Raw genomic sequence first — 17,636 nt, 5'->3', positions numbered from 1 at the left:
TAATAGGAACAGTTGTATGGGAAAAAACAAATAAAACCAACAGAACAAAGGTAGGAGCCAGAATTTACCTGAATCGTTGATCAAGTCTTTCAGTAACTTGTGTTCAAAAAGCTAATGGTACTATGAAATCTTTTTCCCCTTCTTTTATTCTTTGATTAGATTGTCTTACCTCTTATGTTGAGTGTTTTAAGGTTGTTGTTTTTTAACCCCAGAGGACCCAGGATTGTTTTTAAAAGGAACAAAGAGTGAGAATATTTCAGTGGGCATATTTTTATTGATCTGAATTTTAAAAGCTGTATTTCAATCTTAGAAGAGCTGAAAGTACTCCTGAGCATCCAGTCAGCCTCTTCTGATAACAGGAAAAGTGGGGTATTATGAAGCTTCCAAAGTGGAGCTTGCCTGTCTGTGCAGTCCTGTTGATGCAGTACCTGGAATGTTAACTAAGATTCAGTGTGGCTGCTTGGGAAGAGTGTCTTTTCATGAAGTTGTATATTTAGTTTAGTATTGTAAAAATGAGAGGGGTCTTGTATCACTTCACAACAAAGGAAACAGGAATGAAATTTGTAACCTTAAATTACTGATTTTTTAGTTTTTGCTTGCCTGGGATTTTTGTCACCTGCCAACCGAGGAGCGCTGATGACTTGTGCTGTGGTCCTGTGGGTGCTGTTGGGTACTCCTGCAGGCTATGTCGCTGCCAGATTCTATAAGTGTAAGTAAAAGCCAGCCTGGCTGGTGTCAGATCAGACATCTAATCTGCTACTTCTGCGTCTGAGCCTTTGTGTCTGGTTGTTGCTGTTCCTTAAATAATACGTATTATAAGTGTATCTCCTTAGATAAAGAAGCTTGTGAAGTGGATGACTGTCCCTAGATTTATTTGTTCAAAAATGCTCGTACAGTAAGATAAGCAAATTTAGATGCTACTTATCCACCATCCCCTTTCTCCATTTATTTTTAATTTTGACTGAAGTTCAGCTGAACAGCTAAGATTTGCTCCATTCGTCGAACCATGTATAGATTCATAAAGGAAGAAGGTATACAAATGAGTATCACCAATTTATTCACTAAAATAAGTAATGCATACACCTCTTACATGAGAGGTAATACTTAGAATCGTACCAATTTAATGTTTATTAAAATGAACTGTACTTAAAGTAAACTAAGATCGCACTATTTTAAAGAGCCTGAAGTAAGTTACTTTTGTAACATAATTAGTTTTCCAAAAATAAAGTTCAGTGAAAAAACGGTTTGGAGGCCAGAGTAAGGATGGGATATGAGTAGAGGACTTACAGCTTTGGACTTACAGGACTTAGAAGAAGCTTTGCCGGGGTCAGTAAATGCCAGGATTTACCTGCTTTAGGAGTCCTGAAATCCACTGAGACGGTCCCACAGGTAATCTGTGTGAAGTAAAGTGCCACGGACACCGGAAGAGCTAGGCTTAATATGAATAAGGCTTGAGCTAAAACATGTGGTTGACTAGACTCAGCCCCAAGTAGAAAAAATAGTTAGACTTTGCAAGATACAGTTTTCTCCTGTGTATGTGAAGTCTTTTATGTCTGTGTGTATAAGTGCATTTAATTTCTGTGAATTGTATTGAGTTTTTTTTCCCCCAGGATTAGGGTGGTCATATGTATTTTAACACGTGTGAGTTATAGTTGGGCCCCTGTCTGCCACAGAAGCTCCCCCTTTCTGACTGTTGCAGCTATGCTGGCCTTCTTTCAGTTCTTCAGTCAGGTTGTGGACCTTCACACCTGCCTCAGGACCTTTCCACATGCTGTTCCCTCTGCTTGAAGTTCCAATCCCTACTCCCTCACCCCAGACAAATCCCCCCCTTTAATGCCTCTCCATTTTTCAGATCTCCCTGCTGCAAATTAAGTAGCATATTAATCAGGCAGAACATTCTGAGAGGTGCTGTTACATGGCCCCAGTCACAAAATACTTCATTATATAGAATCATTTCTAATGTTTCCAAAAAATATTATTTGAATTTTGATTGGAATTGTATAATTCCAATTTGTGAAATTTATAATTTTACAATAGTCTCTTTATCAATAATGCCATGACTTCATTTCATATATATAATTGTCATTTTCTTTTAGGGCAAGTGGTATTTAAACTTGCTTATAAATTGTGTTAAAACTTTTTTAAAACAATGAAAGTTCTTCTCAGACCTCAGCCAGTTTCATCTTCAACTTTTAAACTGGGAGCAGAGGAGTACTTTGATTTTTTTACTTCATGCACTTAAGTTTTTTATTTCTTTTTTAAAGGGGGAGAAAATTAGGGGAGGAGCAAAGGAGAAGAAAACGTCCATAAGCAAATTTGCTCTGTGAAATGGCCACAACCCTTCTACGCTTCTGGGATACCTGATCTGACACATTCATCTTCCCACCCCCACCCATACCCTACCAGAAACTGTAATGCTAGAGGAATCCTTAAGATTCAGACTTAATATGGAAATTTAAATGTGCTGCGTATCAGGCTTTAGGGTTCCTGGCTTTATAACAAATTCTGAGATCTCAAGATAAATGAGAATCTCCAGTGCACCATTCTCCATCCAGTCCGGCCCCATTGATTGCAACTAGCTTAGAATTTAAGGATTTGTTTTGTTTTGAGGTTAAAAAAAGGGACAAAAATTAATAGAAAAGAAAAACTGGTCTGGATGACTTTCCTTTGATGCTCGGTTGATTTCATGCTGAAGCAAAACTCTTTAGAGTTGGACTTACCCAGGGCAGTCCTATGATGTGCATCTCTGATTTGTATCACTTGGTTAGGGAATATCAGATCATTTGCTGGTGTCATTTTCTATGAATAGGCACCCAGTGCTATCTGGCAGTTTCTCCAGTACCAGACTTGGAATGTTGCTTTGAAGAAAAGTCTATGTTACAGCATTTTTGTTTTCTTCTACAGCTTTTGGAGGTGAGAAGTGGAAAACAAACGTTTTGTTGACATCATTTCTTTGTCCTGGGTAAGTGACTTTTTCAATAATAACTTTCTTAACATAGTCAATTTTTAGTTCTCAAATTTTTAATCCCTTATGTCTTTAATCTTCTGTCTCTAAACCATGTACTCAAGAAAATGCACTGAATTTTTTAAAAGGGCTAAAGTGAATATTTAATAAACATTTGTAAAATGACTACTACATGCCTTATCTGGAAAAAGAACCTCTAGATACAGTAAATTTTTATATTCTTTTTTAAAAAGTATAAATCTTAGTCTGTAGAAGTTAGTCTGGCATATTGTCATGTATGGTGCGTTTTAAAGCTTTGGACATGATCATAGAAAGGAATCCTCACTTGAGATAATTCAGGTGAGAATACATTTCAGATTTTTGTCGAAAGCATTGCTACTTTTTAGAGTTTATTCCATTAAGTAGAGTAAAACATACTAAAAAAATTTTAAAGCCCACCACATTAAAAAACAAAACAACTGTGTCCCTTTGGAGGATAGCTTCTGATATCAAGTGTCTGATGTACATCTAGGCCTAGAAGTAGAACCCACTTTCTCCCCAACTCCCCGACTCTCCTCACATGATGGGCAAGAACTGGCCTCTGAACAGTCAACAGCTATAAAGCAAGCCGAAGGTTAAATGTAGAAGCCAGGACTGTTCCATTTGCAGGCCAGAAATAAAAGAGTTACAATAGCCAGAATTTTCATACACATTTGGGATAAATATTCTCAGATTTTCACCTCCATTGAAGAATCACATGCTTCTCAACGATTCGTGTTTTATTTAAATTTTTGTGCTTTTAGTTAAGCTATGTCTTTTGTCCTCTTTCCTTCTGGTGTCAACTCAGGAAGTATCCCTCCTTACCAAGACTGTCACCCATGATTTCCTTCAGAATCTTGCCTTTCAAACTCTTCCCATATTTCTGACATCGTCCATTTCTCCCTTCCTCTGTGTTCTATTCATGTGTTTATGTCTTATTCCTACAAATGTTCCCAAATGCTAAAAAGAGCTTCTCATAAGCATCTTCTGTCTACTATCATATTATTTCTTTTCCATTCCCAACAAAATACCTTGAAAAAGTAATCTATGCTCCCTTACTCTCATTTTCTCAACGTACATTTGCAGGGTAATGCCACATCATCTTTCTTTTTTCTCCTGTGACTTTAGTGAACTCTCTAAGGTTACTAACGATGTTACCATTTTCCAATCTAGAAACCTCTTCTCTGTCTTTAATTCTACCTCTCTACATCATGTAACATTGGGATACCTTCTCCTTGAAACTCCTTCCCTTTTTGGCTTCATAGAAATTATCCTATGCCTGTTCTTTTATGTCTCTGAACAACCCTTCTCTCATTTATCTGCATCTCACCTTTAAAAGGTGTGTACCAGTGGATGTGCAGGTGTGTACTTCCTCCTCCCCCTGCTCCCCGTCCCCAACTTCGAGTTAAGCCGTTGTTCTCAGTCTAGTTGTGGAGGACGCAGTTCACTGGCCCATGTTCGTATTATGAGCCTTGCACTACCCCCAGCTGAGCCAGTCGGTTACCAGCCACCAGCCGCTCACGGCAGCAGAGCTCCAGGTCGAGCCATTGTTCTCAATCTAGCTGTAAAGGGCACATCTCACTGGCCCATGTGGGAATTGAATCCACGAGCTCGGTGTTAGGAGCACCGTGCTCCAACCACCTGCACCACATAGCCGCCCTGAGAAATGCTTTCTGGGAGAACTGCATTTCTCTGAGAATTAAACTAGGAGAACAAGATATATAACAAGTAGTTAGTTTCTGGAGTATATAATTAACTCACATCTGTGACTTTGCAAAAGCCATGCAACTCAAATGCAAAATGAACAATGGTTGTAACCAGCAAGTTACCAAAGATAAAACCTAAAAAGCCATGAAACACAGGATGTTCAGCTGCAGTTGTCAGTAGGAAATGCAAATTAAAACAACAAATTTGACAATCCCAAGTGTGATTGGGAAAATATGTAAAGAGGTAACTCATAAGCTGCTGGAAGGAGTTTAAGTCAGATAAAACCAATCTGAAGAGCAATTTGGCAATTTCTACTAAAGTTTTAAATTCACATACTCCATGACTCAGTAATTCTACTTTCTTTGTATATAACACAAAAGTTGTAATATTAATTACATATGGTTGCTACTATATCATTTTGCTTCTAACTCAAATTTTATCTAAAAGCCTATTGTGTCTTTCAGGATTGTATTTGCTGACTTCTTTATAATGAATCTGATTCTCTGGGGAGAAGGATCATCAGCAGCTATTCCTTTTGGAACGCTGGTTGCCATATTGGCCCTTTGGTTCTGCATATCTGTGCCTCTGACATTTATTGGTGCATACTTTGGTTTTAAGAAGAATGTAAGTGTATAGGTGTTAACTTATTCAAGTGAATTTCACTGTGGAATTGAGCATATGCCACCTTAAAAAAGATGTGTCTAAAAGATATTAACTTGTCTTCTGGGATGTTGATTTCATAGAAAATTGATGACTTCGTAGTTTGATTGGAATCATTCTTAAAATAGAAGTATATACTTGGGAGTATGGTAGAGATATTACAGATATAAACTTAGATTTCAAAGTTTTCAAATAAATGAAAACTAATATGGATTAAGACTAGTATTAATACTAGAAACTTAATAATACAGACAAATAATAGATTAAATTAAAAGCTAATTTAAACTAATTAAAACTGAATTTTTGACATTAAAAATAAATTATTTTTATTATAATCCAAAAAGTATGTGCATTTTTTCCTTAGCAATAAGTGTTTCTAGTTTACATTACTTAACTAAATAAACCAAGTGTATGGGTTAGGAAATGAAGTTGTGTAAAAACAGTGACTATCAAGTAAGAATAGCAATTTTTAAAATATGTAGCTTTGGAATAAATTTTATATGCTTGCCTACTAATGTTTGATTTTAAGGAAGATTGTAATCAGGGTTTAGTCTCTCCCTCCAGCCTGTGTTTCTCCACTTCTGCTGCCCCCTTCTACCATCAGGCTAAGAAAATGAGAATTTATTCTTCAGTGTCTTTTTCTAACTCTACTTCACTGTGCTTGCTTGTCCCTGAAAATACTCAGTCCAGAAGGTTAAAAGAGTAACTATTACAGTATACTTTGTGAGGCCACCTGGAATGCCCTGGAAGAAACTATCATTGCTTCATAGTCTCTGCTACACCTACCATGCCAGTCTACTAAAAGATTTTCCAATTCTTTGGCATTTTAATTTATTATTTAAAATCTATAGGGCATAAATAGTAAACTGACACAGTTTGAATTTTATTTAATTACATAGATAAGTACTTAAAATTCTGAAAATATAAAAATTGAAGAAAGATATATAATGATTCCATGCATGTAAACACATGTATCTACATGTAAAATAATCCAGTCCATGGAGGCGTAATCCCTGAGACATCCAAGTTTTAAATTTTGATGTATCATCATGAAAACTGTGATGTATCATCACGAAGTATGTTTTGAACTTTTTTGCAAGAAAATGAATTTCTACATATGTGCCCTTTTTTCCCCTCATGTAACTATGTTTAGGTACTTTAGATTCTAGTTGTTTTTATACTACCATATAGTGTATGAAAGGGAGAAAAATTGAGAACATCACCAATACCTTATGGTCATAAAGCTTCTTACAGCCATTCATTGTCTTCTTCATTTTCGTAAGACTTAGTAAAATTGAGCGATTTTAATGAAGATGACATTGCTCATCTCCAAATAAAAATACATTGACAGTAACCTCAGAACTAGCTGATTTCTTACAGTAAGTATATAATTAAAAGGGAAAACCTAACTTTACATTTTTGTGAACTATTATTTCCCAAGTACTGTGTAATCTCCTTTTGTGTGTTTCTTACTTGGTGTAAAGCGATTAGTTTGTGAATAACTGCTGGAAGCAGTGGTGGCTTGTTCCAGTAGACAGACTGAATACAGTACCTGAAGGTGTTCGGTTTATTGCTTCTAAATACAAATTTCTGTTTGATGATTTAAGTAGACTTGTATTGCCATTAGTGTCAGAATGGAAATGGAGAGAAAACAGGCAAATAATCTAGTACAGAGAAAAAATTTTTAAATAGATACATATATATAATCATGAATCCTTTCTTTCTTTACTGAAGGCCATTGAACACCCGGTTCGAACCAATCAGATTCCACGTCAGATTCCTGAACAGTCATTCTACACAAAGCCGTTGCCTGGTATTATCATGGGAGGGATTTTACCCTTTGGGTGCATCTTTATACAGCTTTTCTTCATTCTCAATAGTATTTGGTAAGCTAAGGACTAAGTCCTCTTATTCCCATTACCATTCTATGTAGTACTAGCTTTCTGTTTTTTCTTTATGTGGATTACTTTCTATCTTATAAATGTAAACCGTTCTCCAGGAATAAGAAATTTTAAGAGCCAAAGTTTATTTTATCTTTTTCATGTGGGAAAAATAATCGTGGTAACAGCTCTTATTAATTGAGGGCTTATTAATTCTTACTCTTACTTAATTCTCAGTTGTCTATGGGGTGGGAATTATCCCCATTTTACAGAGCTGAAAATGAGGCTTTAGAAGTTAAATAATTTCCCTGTCACACAGCTATCATGTGACAGAAAATTAATCAAAGTCTCTTGAAACCTATGTTCTTAAATAAGTAATCTATAGTGTTTTGGAGACGATACTCTGGGCTCTTGATAGAGGGTTTTCAAGCAAGCATTGGAGGAAGAGAGTTAAACTAGATCAGCTTCAGAGTCCTTTCTAACCCCAAGATTCCTTCATTCTCTGATTTCTTATTTGCATGGACAAGCTCAGTGGTCATTTGAGCCACTCTGTTAGGGTGTATACGTTATGTTATATTATGAGCGTTATTTGATCACATTTACATCTTACAGAAAGCGCCAAAGTTCAAGGTAGCATAAAGTCAGAACTAAATTTGAGCTTTTCAGTGATTAGAACCTCTCTCCTTCCCAATTGTTAAAATATTTTCCAAATTCAACTGATTTTATCATATATGATAAGAAACAGTATGTACTGATTGTAACCTTTTCTTTGTTTGGCTCTATCTTTCCGTTAATTTTTTTATCAAATTTATCTGACTCACCAGTAGATAAGTAGACTAAGCATATTTGAATAAATAAGAGTTGCCGGTTGTATCTAAGCAAGAAGGCAAAGTCTGTGACATTGCCATATCCTTCCTCCCCTGCATCCCTACTGTCTAATAAACCTATGGGAATTTGTTTTCTATGATTAGTTGGGAGGAAAAGCAAGCATTTGCAATTCAAGAAAAATAAAAAGATTGTGTCATTTACTGTGTCAAAGAGCAAACATTTATAGTTTCATTTTAACATGTTTGATTATAGGTCACACCAGATGTATTACATGTTTGGCTTCCTATTTCTGGTGTTTATCATTTTGGTTATTACATGTTCTGAAGCAACTATACTTCTTTGCTATTTCCACCTATGTGCTGAGGTATGTATTAGTAATATTCACTTATGTTGATTTGTAGACAGTATTTATAATTTTGGCATAAGGCCACTTTGAATACTATTAATTGAAACAATTTTTGTAGCTATGTGTTGTTAAGCTAGAAATTGACCTGTGTTCCTAAATCAAATGTAGCCCTTTTTAGGAATGAATTTAAGATAGTATCCCAGTTGAGTATAGTATTTACTTAGAGCTTAACTTTAAAATGTTAATTTCCTGAGAATAGCACATCATGCTAAATTTTCAATTTTTAGTTTTTAAGTGTCTGACTTAATATTCTTTTTGTAATACAGATATTTCTAAACTGAAATTTTAATAAAAATAAACAGATTTTAAGTGGAAATTTTCATTAAAACATTACATTGTAATGAGATATTCATGGCACCATGGCAAAAAAATGGCATCCTTATGTAGTAGGTAGAGTTGATATTTAAAGATTTAAGTTGTGTTAAATCATTTTTTTGTATTTATTTTCTATACGAAAAATAAAATCTGTATTCATTAAACTTGAGCTCCTTTTTTTAAAAATTGAGTTTAAATTCACATAAGATCAGCCATTTTAAAGTGAACATTTTAGTGGCACATAGTATTTTTACAGTGTTTTGTAAATTCTACTCCTGTCTAGTTTCAAAAGATTTTCATTACCCCCAAACAAAATTCCATATCCATTAAGCAGTTACTTCCCATTCCCCTTTCCTACCTGCAACCACCAATCTCAATTCTGTCTCTACAGATTGACCTATTCTAGACATTTCACATAAATGGAATCATACAATATGTGTAGCCTTTCGTGTCTGACTTCTTTTACTTAGCAGAATAGGTTCAGCTCATTGTAACGTGTATCAGTACTTCATTTCTTTTTATAGCTGAGTATTCCATTTTGTGTGTGTGTGTATCCATCCCAGTTTCCCAGTTTGTCCATTCATCCATTGATGGACATTAGGTTTGTTTCCACCTTTGGTTATTATGAATAGTGCTGCTATGTACATTCATGTACAAATGTTTATTTGAGGACCTGTTTTCAATTTTGGGGGTTATATATGTAGAAGTGGAATTGCTGACTCATGTGGTAATTCTTCATTTGACTTCTGGAGGAACCACCAAACTGTTTCCACCGTGACTGCACCATCTTATATTCCTACCAGCAGTGCACAGCGTCCTAATTTCTCCACATTCTTGCCACACTGTTATTTTTATTTTTATTTTGTTTAGTTATAGCTGTCTTAGTCTGTGTGAGGTAGTACTCATTGTGGTTTTGATTTTCATTTCTCCAGTGATTAATGTTGAGCATCTTTTCTTGTGTTGACCATCTGTGTATCTTGTTTGGAGAAATGTCTGTTCTATTCTTCTGCCCATTTATAAAATGGGGTGGTGGTGGTGTTGAGTTGTAAGAATTCGTTGTGTATTCTGAATACTAGACCTTTATCAAATAATGATTTGCAAATATATTCTCCCATTTTCTAGATTGTCTTTTTACTTTCTTGGTAATGTCCTTTACATGAAAATTTTTACTGTTGATGAAGTCTGATTTATGTTTTCTTTTGTTGCTATATCTAAGAATTCATTGCTAAATATAGGGTTATGAAAATGTATCCTTATGTTTTCTTCTAAGTGTGTAATTTTAGCTTATATATTTAGGTTATTGATCCACTTGGAGTTAATTTTTGTATATAGTATTAGTTTGGAGTCCGACTTATTCTTTTGCATGTGGATATCCAGTTTCCCCAGCACCATTTGTTGAAGAGACTATCCTTTCTTCATTGAATGCCTTAGCAACCTTATTTAAAATCCATTGGCCATCGATGTATGGGTTTATTCCTGGATTCTCAGTTCTATTCCGGTGGTGTATATGCTATTCTTATGCCAGTACCACACTGTTTTGATTACTGTAGCTGTGTAGTAAGTTTTGAATCATTAAAGTGAAGTACTCCAACTTTGTTCTTTTTGAAAATTATTTTGGCTATTCATGGCCCCTTGCAATTTCATATGAATTTGAGGATCAGCTTTTCCGTTCCTGCAAAATAAAAGGTCATTGGAATTGTGATAGGGATTGCATTGAGTCTGTAGATCACTTTGGAGAGTATTGCCATCTTAACAATATTAAGTTTTCCAATCTGTGAACATGGGATATCTTTCTATTTACTTAAGTCTTCTCTAATTTCTTTTAGCAATGCTTTGTGGTTTCGGTGTATAAGTCTTTCACCTCCTTGGTTCGAGAGGACTTAAATAAATGGAAAGATATTTTATTTCATTTTAGGTATTTTATTCTTTTGGATGCTGTTATAAATGGAATTTTTTTATTTCATTTTTTGAATTGTTCATTGTTGGTGTATAAAACTACAGCTTGATTTTTCATGTTGATTTTGTACCCTGCAACATTACTGAATTTGTTTATTAGCTATAGTAATTTTTGTGTGTGGATTCTTTTCGATTTTCTAATCTTGGTATTCTTTTTGAATGTATTTATTTTTCACATATTCCAAATAATAGGAGAGATAGTGAAGTATTTATTTTACAAGAGCTCCTGCTAAACTATAAGCCACTTTACATAAAAATAAGAAGAGATGTTTTAAAAAATTACCTTGTCTAAATTATGTTAGTAATAACTGAAAATGGGTTTCAACCAGAGCTTAATAACCTTCTTCCTAATGTTAAGTTGACTAGGCTATAAGATAGGTAATACTAATTTCGAACTATGTAAGTAAGTTTTGTAAGTAAAAAGTATATTCCTTTTCTTTGGGAAACATACATTTAAAAACGTAGTTTAATGCTTCATTATTCATAAACTGTTCCAGAGTTTTCCACACATTTTTAGCTAATCTTTAAGTATCTCCATCAAAGATAAGGGATGCTTCTTAACACCTTTAGTGAGGAGGGAAATAGACAAAGTTCAGTAGGAGAAAGAGACTGGAACTGAGAGCAAAACTTAGGTTTTGGGGCCTATTTCACTTAGCTATGTTTGCTTTGTAACTTTATTCTGCTACATATTATATATTAATTGGAAAGTAATTTTTGTTCTTTCATTTTCTCCTTTCTGCCTAGGATTATCATTGGCAGTGGCGTTCATTCCTTACTAGTGGCTTTACTGCAGTTTATTTCTTAATATATGCAATACACTACTTCTTTTCAAAACTGCAAATCACAGGAACAGCAAGTACAATTCTGTACTTTGGTTATACAATGATAATGGTTTTGATCTTCTTTCTTTTTACAGGTAAGAATTTAAATGATTATTTTAATGAGTAAATTTTTAGTCAAATTATTTATAAATATTTTTCTTTTATAAAACCCATGAAGGCTTCTACTACTCAGCACGCCTTTATTTAGTCTGCAGCTGAGCATAGTTTGGTCTGCCCCTCTGTGAGGTGAATATCAGTAAATAAAGATGAGAAAGCAGAATCTAAGGGAAGAAGACTAAACAGGGTCTATTATTGTGCTAAAAGTACAGGGTCACCTGGACCAAGTAGTACATCTCAAGGTTTTCTTTTCTCTCATGTTAACCTCGTAATGGTCCTTTCCTTTGCCCATTTCAAAAATAGGGTAAAAAGCTCGAGCTACCTAAGTTTAGGAGTAGAAATTGGGGAGGTGAAGTCAAGATGAGATTCAGAATTAATGATATCAAGAAAAGATAATCATAAGATATCCCTTATTTTAGAAGTTTTGAACTACAAGTTTATATCTCCACTTTAAAATCCAAGTACCTAATGGGATATAGTATTTTGTATTGCTATTTATATATGTGTATCTTTTCTGTCCATCTGGACAAAAGTTTTCTGTATCTTAGAGTCCTGTGGATGCTTGATAAACATTTGTGGAATGACTGAACTGAAAAAAGAAAATTGTGGGTGGGACCTTTCTTTGTCACATAAAATGTACATCTAAAAAATGTTATCTAAGATTGTTGTGCATGCTATGTGAACAAATATAGGAGCCAAAAAGAAAAAAACCTTTAAAAAAAAAAAAAAGGCAGTTTCGTTCAATGAAGAAGCAATATATCTTTAATTCAGGGCTCTGCCCAGTGCTATTCAACTCTAAGCTGAGGGCAGTAACACTCATGTAACTCCTGGTCTGAATTCAGAACTTCCATTTACAAACATGCTGACCACTGATCACGTCAGTGCTCTGCGAATCTCCTGTCAAGGAAATCATTTGTTGAACTCCATATAGATACTGAATCTTCAGGTCCAGGGATGTTTACGTTTCTGGATTAAAATCAGTGTACTTATGGAAAAGAAAGGCATGTTTGAAATTGTTTGGAGGTTAAAAAAAAAAGTTTCACACAGATTTAGTATTTATCCTTTTGTAAAACAGAGTCTCTGAATTTATATTTAGTAAATCTAAGCATGGTATAGTTTAAAAGAGTACTACACTTGAACCCAGAAAAAGGGAGTTTGAGTTCTGGCCCTACTTACCAGCCACGAGGTGTTACATAGTTACTTAACCCCTTGGAGCCTCGTTTTTGTCACCCGGATAGCATTCAGATTTCTTGGAATCTACATAGATGAAGATACCTGAAAATCAAAGCGTATATTTTATCACGAATCCTCTCATTTACTCTACATAACCGTCTGTGGAGGCAGCTGGGAGATAAAAAATTATCTCTGTTTAATATGATAAAGAAATGGGCTTGTAGATTTCAGTGCACTAGTCCAAAGACGATACACACAGCTCTTGACAGAGCTGCTCTGTCCTCTTGGTAACACGACACTTTTCATTTTCAGTGGGGGGGTTCATTTTTGTTAATATCCTAATTATATTACTTTTAATTTAACACTTTGTAAAAACTTTTTGGGTTATTTTGTTATGATTCTTTGAAAACTGATAATTCCCAACAACTATACTTAGAAAATATCCCCATTTAATTATTCTGTGAATCTGATATTCTGTTTAAGCTATTCATATCATACCTTGAATTAACTTGAATAGCTGCTTTCCATTTTATGATAAAATATTCTTAAATAGGAAAGGAAAATCGTCATCCTTCTCATCTTTTAATTTCAGTCTTTTGCATGTAACAAAAAGCTTAGGTATAGTATAAAAAGTTGTTTCTATCAATTTATATAAGAAGTTTGACTTGAGGTGATTGCATATTTTTCGAAAAAGCTCATGGATCTATGGTTTATTCCTAGTAAGTAAGAGTTTATAGTTTTGTGGCTTTTTTTTTTTAAGGAATCAGTCATTTTAAATCTGTATTTATGTGTAAGTTATAAAGCTTCCTTTGAAAAAGGATTTTTGTTTTTTCTTTTATAGGAACAATTGGCTTCTTTGCATGCTTCTGGTTTGTTACCAAAATATACAGTGTGGTGAAGGTTGACTGAAGAAGCGCAGTGTATCCAGTTAAAACAGAAATAAATTAAATTCTTCATCAACAAAGACCTGTTTTTGTGACTACCTTAAGTTTTATTAGACTTATTGGCCTAGTAATCCTTCAAAAACAACATAATGCTAAATACACCTCTTCCCAAACACTCGTCCCCACAAAATGTGTTTTCCAGACTAAACATTTGTATTGTGATTTGATTAAGTATATATTCAGTTGTTCTCAGTGAAGAGCAAATTTAAATATGTGCATTTGTAAATATGATAGCTATAAAATTTTCAATACTTCTAATGGCAGTAATAGAGGAGGCCATATTAAACAATACTGATGATATGCAGGACAGTTCATTGTAAATAGGATTTTCTAGGCTCGATAGGTGGAAAGAATTATTTTTCTTTGAAGGAAATAACTTTTTATCATGGTAATTTTGAAGGATGATTCGTATGATGTGTTTATTGGGGAGGGATGTGGCTTTTAAAAAAAATCTTGTATTGGTTGTAATTGTTCATACCTTCTTTCCTGTGTTGACTTCATTATTCCCATGGTATTGGCCTTTTAAATTATGTGCCTCTGAGTCTTTCAATTTATAAATTTGTTATCTTAATAAATATTGTAAAAACATCTTCATTGCATCATTACCTGTTGTATATTTAACGAGAATCTGTAAATAATGGTGTTTTACAATGAGTTACACTATTTTATCAGATTTTACTAACTTTTGTTAATGTAACACTTTGAGTTTTGATCTAAATGAAATTCCAGTGCCCTGGGCTTTGTGACAGATCTAAAATTTTCACCATTAGGCAGTACTGGAAATTTCAGTTGTGCATATCTAGCCAGATGAATGATGTAAGTCTTGTTAATACAGGCCTTCCTACATTATGATTAAGTATTTTACATTTTTGACCTATTTTTCAAAATACATTTTTGATTTTTTAAAAAGTCGGTTTTTGTGATTAGCAATGACTAGCAAGTCTTTCTCTTTATAATTACACTGTCTTAATTTGAATTTTATAAACAATTTTATTTCTTAAAGTTAAGAAATAACTTTCTCTTTCACATTCGTCTGACTAACTGCAATTCACTTATGTGGAATATAGAAGTTTGGGATGATTTCAGAAACAGTCTGCTCACATCTAGGAGAATATTAATCTTGTATTTTAGGGGTTCAGTGCTTGCTGCTTACAAAAGCAAATCAGATACTGATACTGTCATTAAACTTAGAACTAAAATTACTAGCTGGTGCTCATGATGTTGGTGGGTTCTTAACATTTTATGTTGATAACCTTTTTAAAACAAACAAAACTTGGTTTTAAAAAGACGGAACTCTGGTTATTTTTAATTTCTCACATAGAAGATTTAAGATAGAAAAGTTTCTTTCAAATTTATTTTATATATCTTTTACAATATATTTAGTTTTTTATATAGTATAATACTATTAAGGTACTGTTGAGATAGGCTGGTTGACTAAACAAAGAAAAAGTTTTATAAAAAAACTCCAGATTCAGACACTAAGCTAGTTTTGTTGGTCCAAATTAAGTTTCTTCAATTTTATTTTTCCTTTAGTGAACAGTTGGCTTAGTGATTAAAAGTCATAATACTGTTTTGATGTAACTTTTCTTTTTCTTTACCCTTTGAAGTAACTATATTTCATACGTAAGCAATGAAGAGGCAATTTGAAAAATAAAATTTTTAAGGGAGGAAAGATGGAGACTGAAAAGGAAGGCAAGACCAGTGGTGAGAAGGGTAGTGGGCCTTTTCTGCATGACTTATCGTGACTCCCAGACTCAGCTGCCATGATTTGTTTAGGAAGTTCTCCAGGGTAAAGGCACTGTGGTTATGTATGGCATGTGGAGGAGGTTGGTTAGAATCTCAGGGGCCTTTTCCTTAGTTTGAGTGTACCTCAGGAAAAGAACAGTTGGGTTGCACTGTAATCTGAGCGCCATGACTGGGTTTCTCTGAGCCAATGTGGAAAATCACACCCCAGACGATAAAGGGTTTCTGGACTGGATGTGGGGAAGTTCTACTTCTGATAAACCAGAATTCTTCAGAAAACCAATGAACCTCAGCTGTTTGGAAAGGGTTTTTAAAATCCTCATTAATAAAGATCTCTTCCTTCAGACTTTATAACGCAGTTATTTACCAGGTGTCTGTCTTCCCTCTAATAAGATTACAGGTAAACTCTTTGGGAGCGGGCTCTATCTGACTTAACTTTGTTGCCATGGTGCTGTGAACACAGAAGGCAATCCTGTGTTTTCTGAATTTTTTTTCTTTTTCTTGTCACTTCAGAATTTATCTAGTTATGACATTTTCCTCAGTGTCCCAACTCTTGGCTAATTTGATAATCTAAGCAATGTCAACATATAATGTAGTCTTAATGCTATTTAACACTTGAGATTTAAGTTTTGTATACAATCAGTGCTTTATAGGAAGGAGTGACTGGAAAGAGTGTCATTTAGGTAATAAGACAGTTTGGGGAAGTAGTTGAATATAGACCTTTGTGTGTTTATCATAGCATATGAGGTACAAAGCTTGTACATACAAGTAGTCAGCCCAGAAGTTGCTATGGTCAGAAATGGGCATCTGATTCCTTTGTTCTATTTGCTGTTTGACTTGAAAATTACCAATACCTTAAATCTGTGCTATCAATACCTGATGCTTTTACATATTCTGGCTGAAATAATGTACCATGATTCACACAGCACCTTAAAAAGTATTTAGCATTACAGGTCTTAGTTAAAGATCTTTTTTAATCATTAACTTTAGAATACTTTTTAAAGGCCTGCTTTTGTTTTTTAATGAACAGAATAAATAAGCTGTTGACAGAATGAATTTCTCACCTTCTGCCTATGGATAGCAAGACATTCTGGTAGGTCATTAATATGTAAATTTGTGTCATTAAATATATTTCCATATTTGTATTTTTGTATTTTTCTCCTATACCAAGATTAGATGGTGGCCAAAACATACCTACAATGAGATCTGTATGTCGAAAATAATGCTTTGCTTTCTCAGATATTTTTGCTTTCATAGAACCAAATCTGTTTCCTTATACTGATTTGTTCTCTAATGTGATTTGAAGTCTAAACACTAAAAGTCATTGTTCTGGCTGTTTCCTCTGAAGCTTTTGAAATTCTATTGGATTTCTGCTCATTTGAACTTCATATCTTCATTTTCTCATTTATCTTTTTTCCCTTTCATTCTTTGACCCACTGACATATTTGACATTCTCATTAATAATGAATTATTTTGTAAAGAAGAAAACATGAGCTCCAAAAGGTCTTATCAATTTCCTTTGTATATTTTTAGCAAAAAAAAAAAAATTCTAGGCCACATGAATGGTATTGACCATGATAATAACACTGTAATAGATCATAGGTCATTAATTTCTCTGAAAAGAGTTAAAAATGATAGATACAAGTCAGAAATAATAGATTGCATTCACTTTTTAAAAGCTAGTTTTTATTTATACCTCACAATGACATTGTATGCATAAAATTCAAATCTGATTTTCTTCTTAAATATAAGCTAGATTTTTTTTTTGGTTGTTAGCAAAGAAAACCATAGGCAGAGTGAAGAAGTCGCACGTACAGCAGTAAACGAAGGTGGTAGGGCCAGAGTTAGGCACACTAGTTTTCTGCTTTGGCAGTGCTAGGAAGGAGCTCGGGATGCAGAAGACAGGACACCTTCTGGATTTGACTCCTCTGCCCTGGATGATGTGGCTTTGAAGAACTTTGCCAACCCCTTGGCAAAGGAGAGGGGAGCTGATGAGAAATCAATGAACCTACAGAACCGACGTGGTAGAATCTTTCAGGACATCAAGACACCAAGTGGAAAAGACTGGGAACACCTGGGTGCAGTAGCACTTGCTTTAATGCA

General features: G+C 34.3%; 1 protein-coding gene across 1 annotated transcript in view; it reads left to right on the top strand.

Moving 5' to 3' along the window:
* The window catches only part of TM9SF2 (transmembrane 9 superfamily member 2), a 52,420-nt gene extending 36,520 nt beyond the window's left edge, over window positions 1-15,900 (top strand). Inside the window, exons 11-17 of the mRNA XM_081046089.1 lie at window positions 590-709; window positions 2,905-2,962; window positions 5,155-5,314; window positions 7,085-7,236; window positions 8,311-8,422; window positions 11,480-11,651; window positions 13,688-15,900. Coding sequence (XP_080902215.1) covers window positions 590-709; window positions 2,905-2,962; window positions 5,155-5,314; window positions 7,085-7,236; window positions 8,311-8,422; window positions 11,480-11,651; window positions 13,688-13,755 — 842 coding nt within the window. The 3' untranslated portion in view covers window positions 13,756-15,900. The remainder of the gene's footprint in view (window positions 1-589; window positions 710-2,904; window positions 2,963-5,154; window positions 5,315-7,084; window positions 7,237-8,310; window positions 8,423-11,479; window positions 11,652-13,687) is intronic.
* The last annotated feature ends 1,736 nt before the right edge of the window (window positions 15,901-17,636 follow it).

The sequence above is a fragment of the Rhinolophus hipposideros genome, assembly GCF_964194185.1.
Source record: "Rhinolophus hipposideros genome assembly, chromosome: 4".
Taxonomy (NCBI): Eukaryota; Metazoa; Chordata; class Mammalia; order Chiroptera; family Rhinolophidae; genus Rhinolophus; species Rhinolophus hipposideros.
Note: the sequence above shows the minus strand (reverse complement) of the source record. Positions and strands in the feature narration are given on the sequence as shown.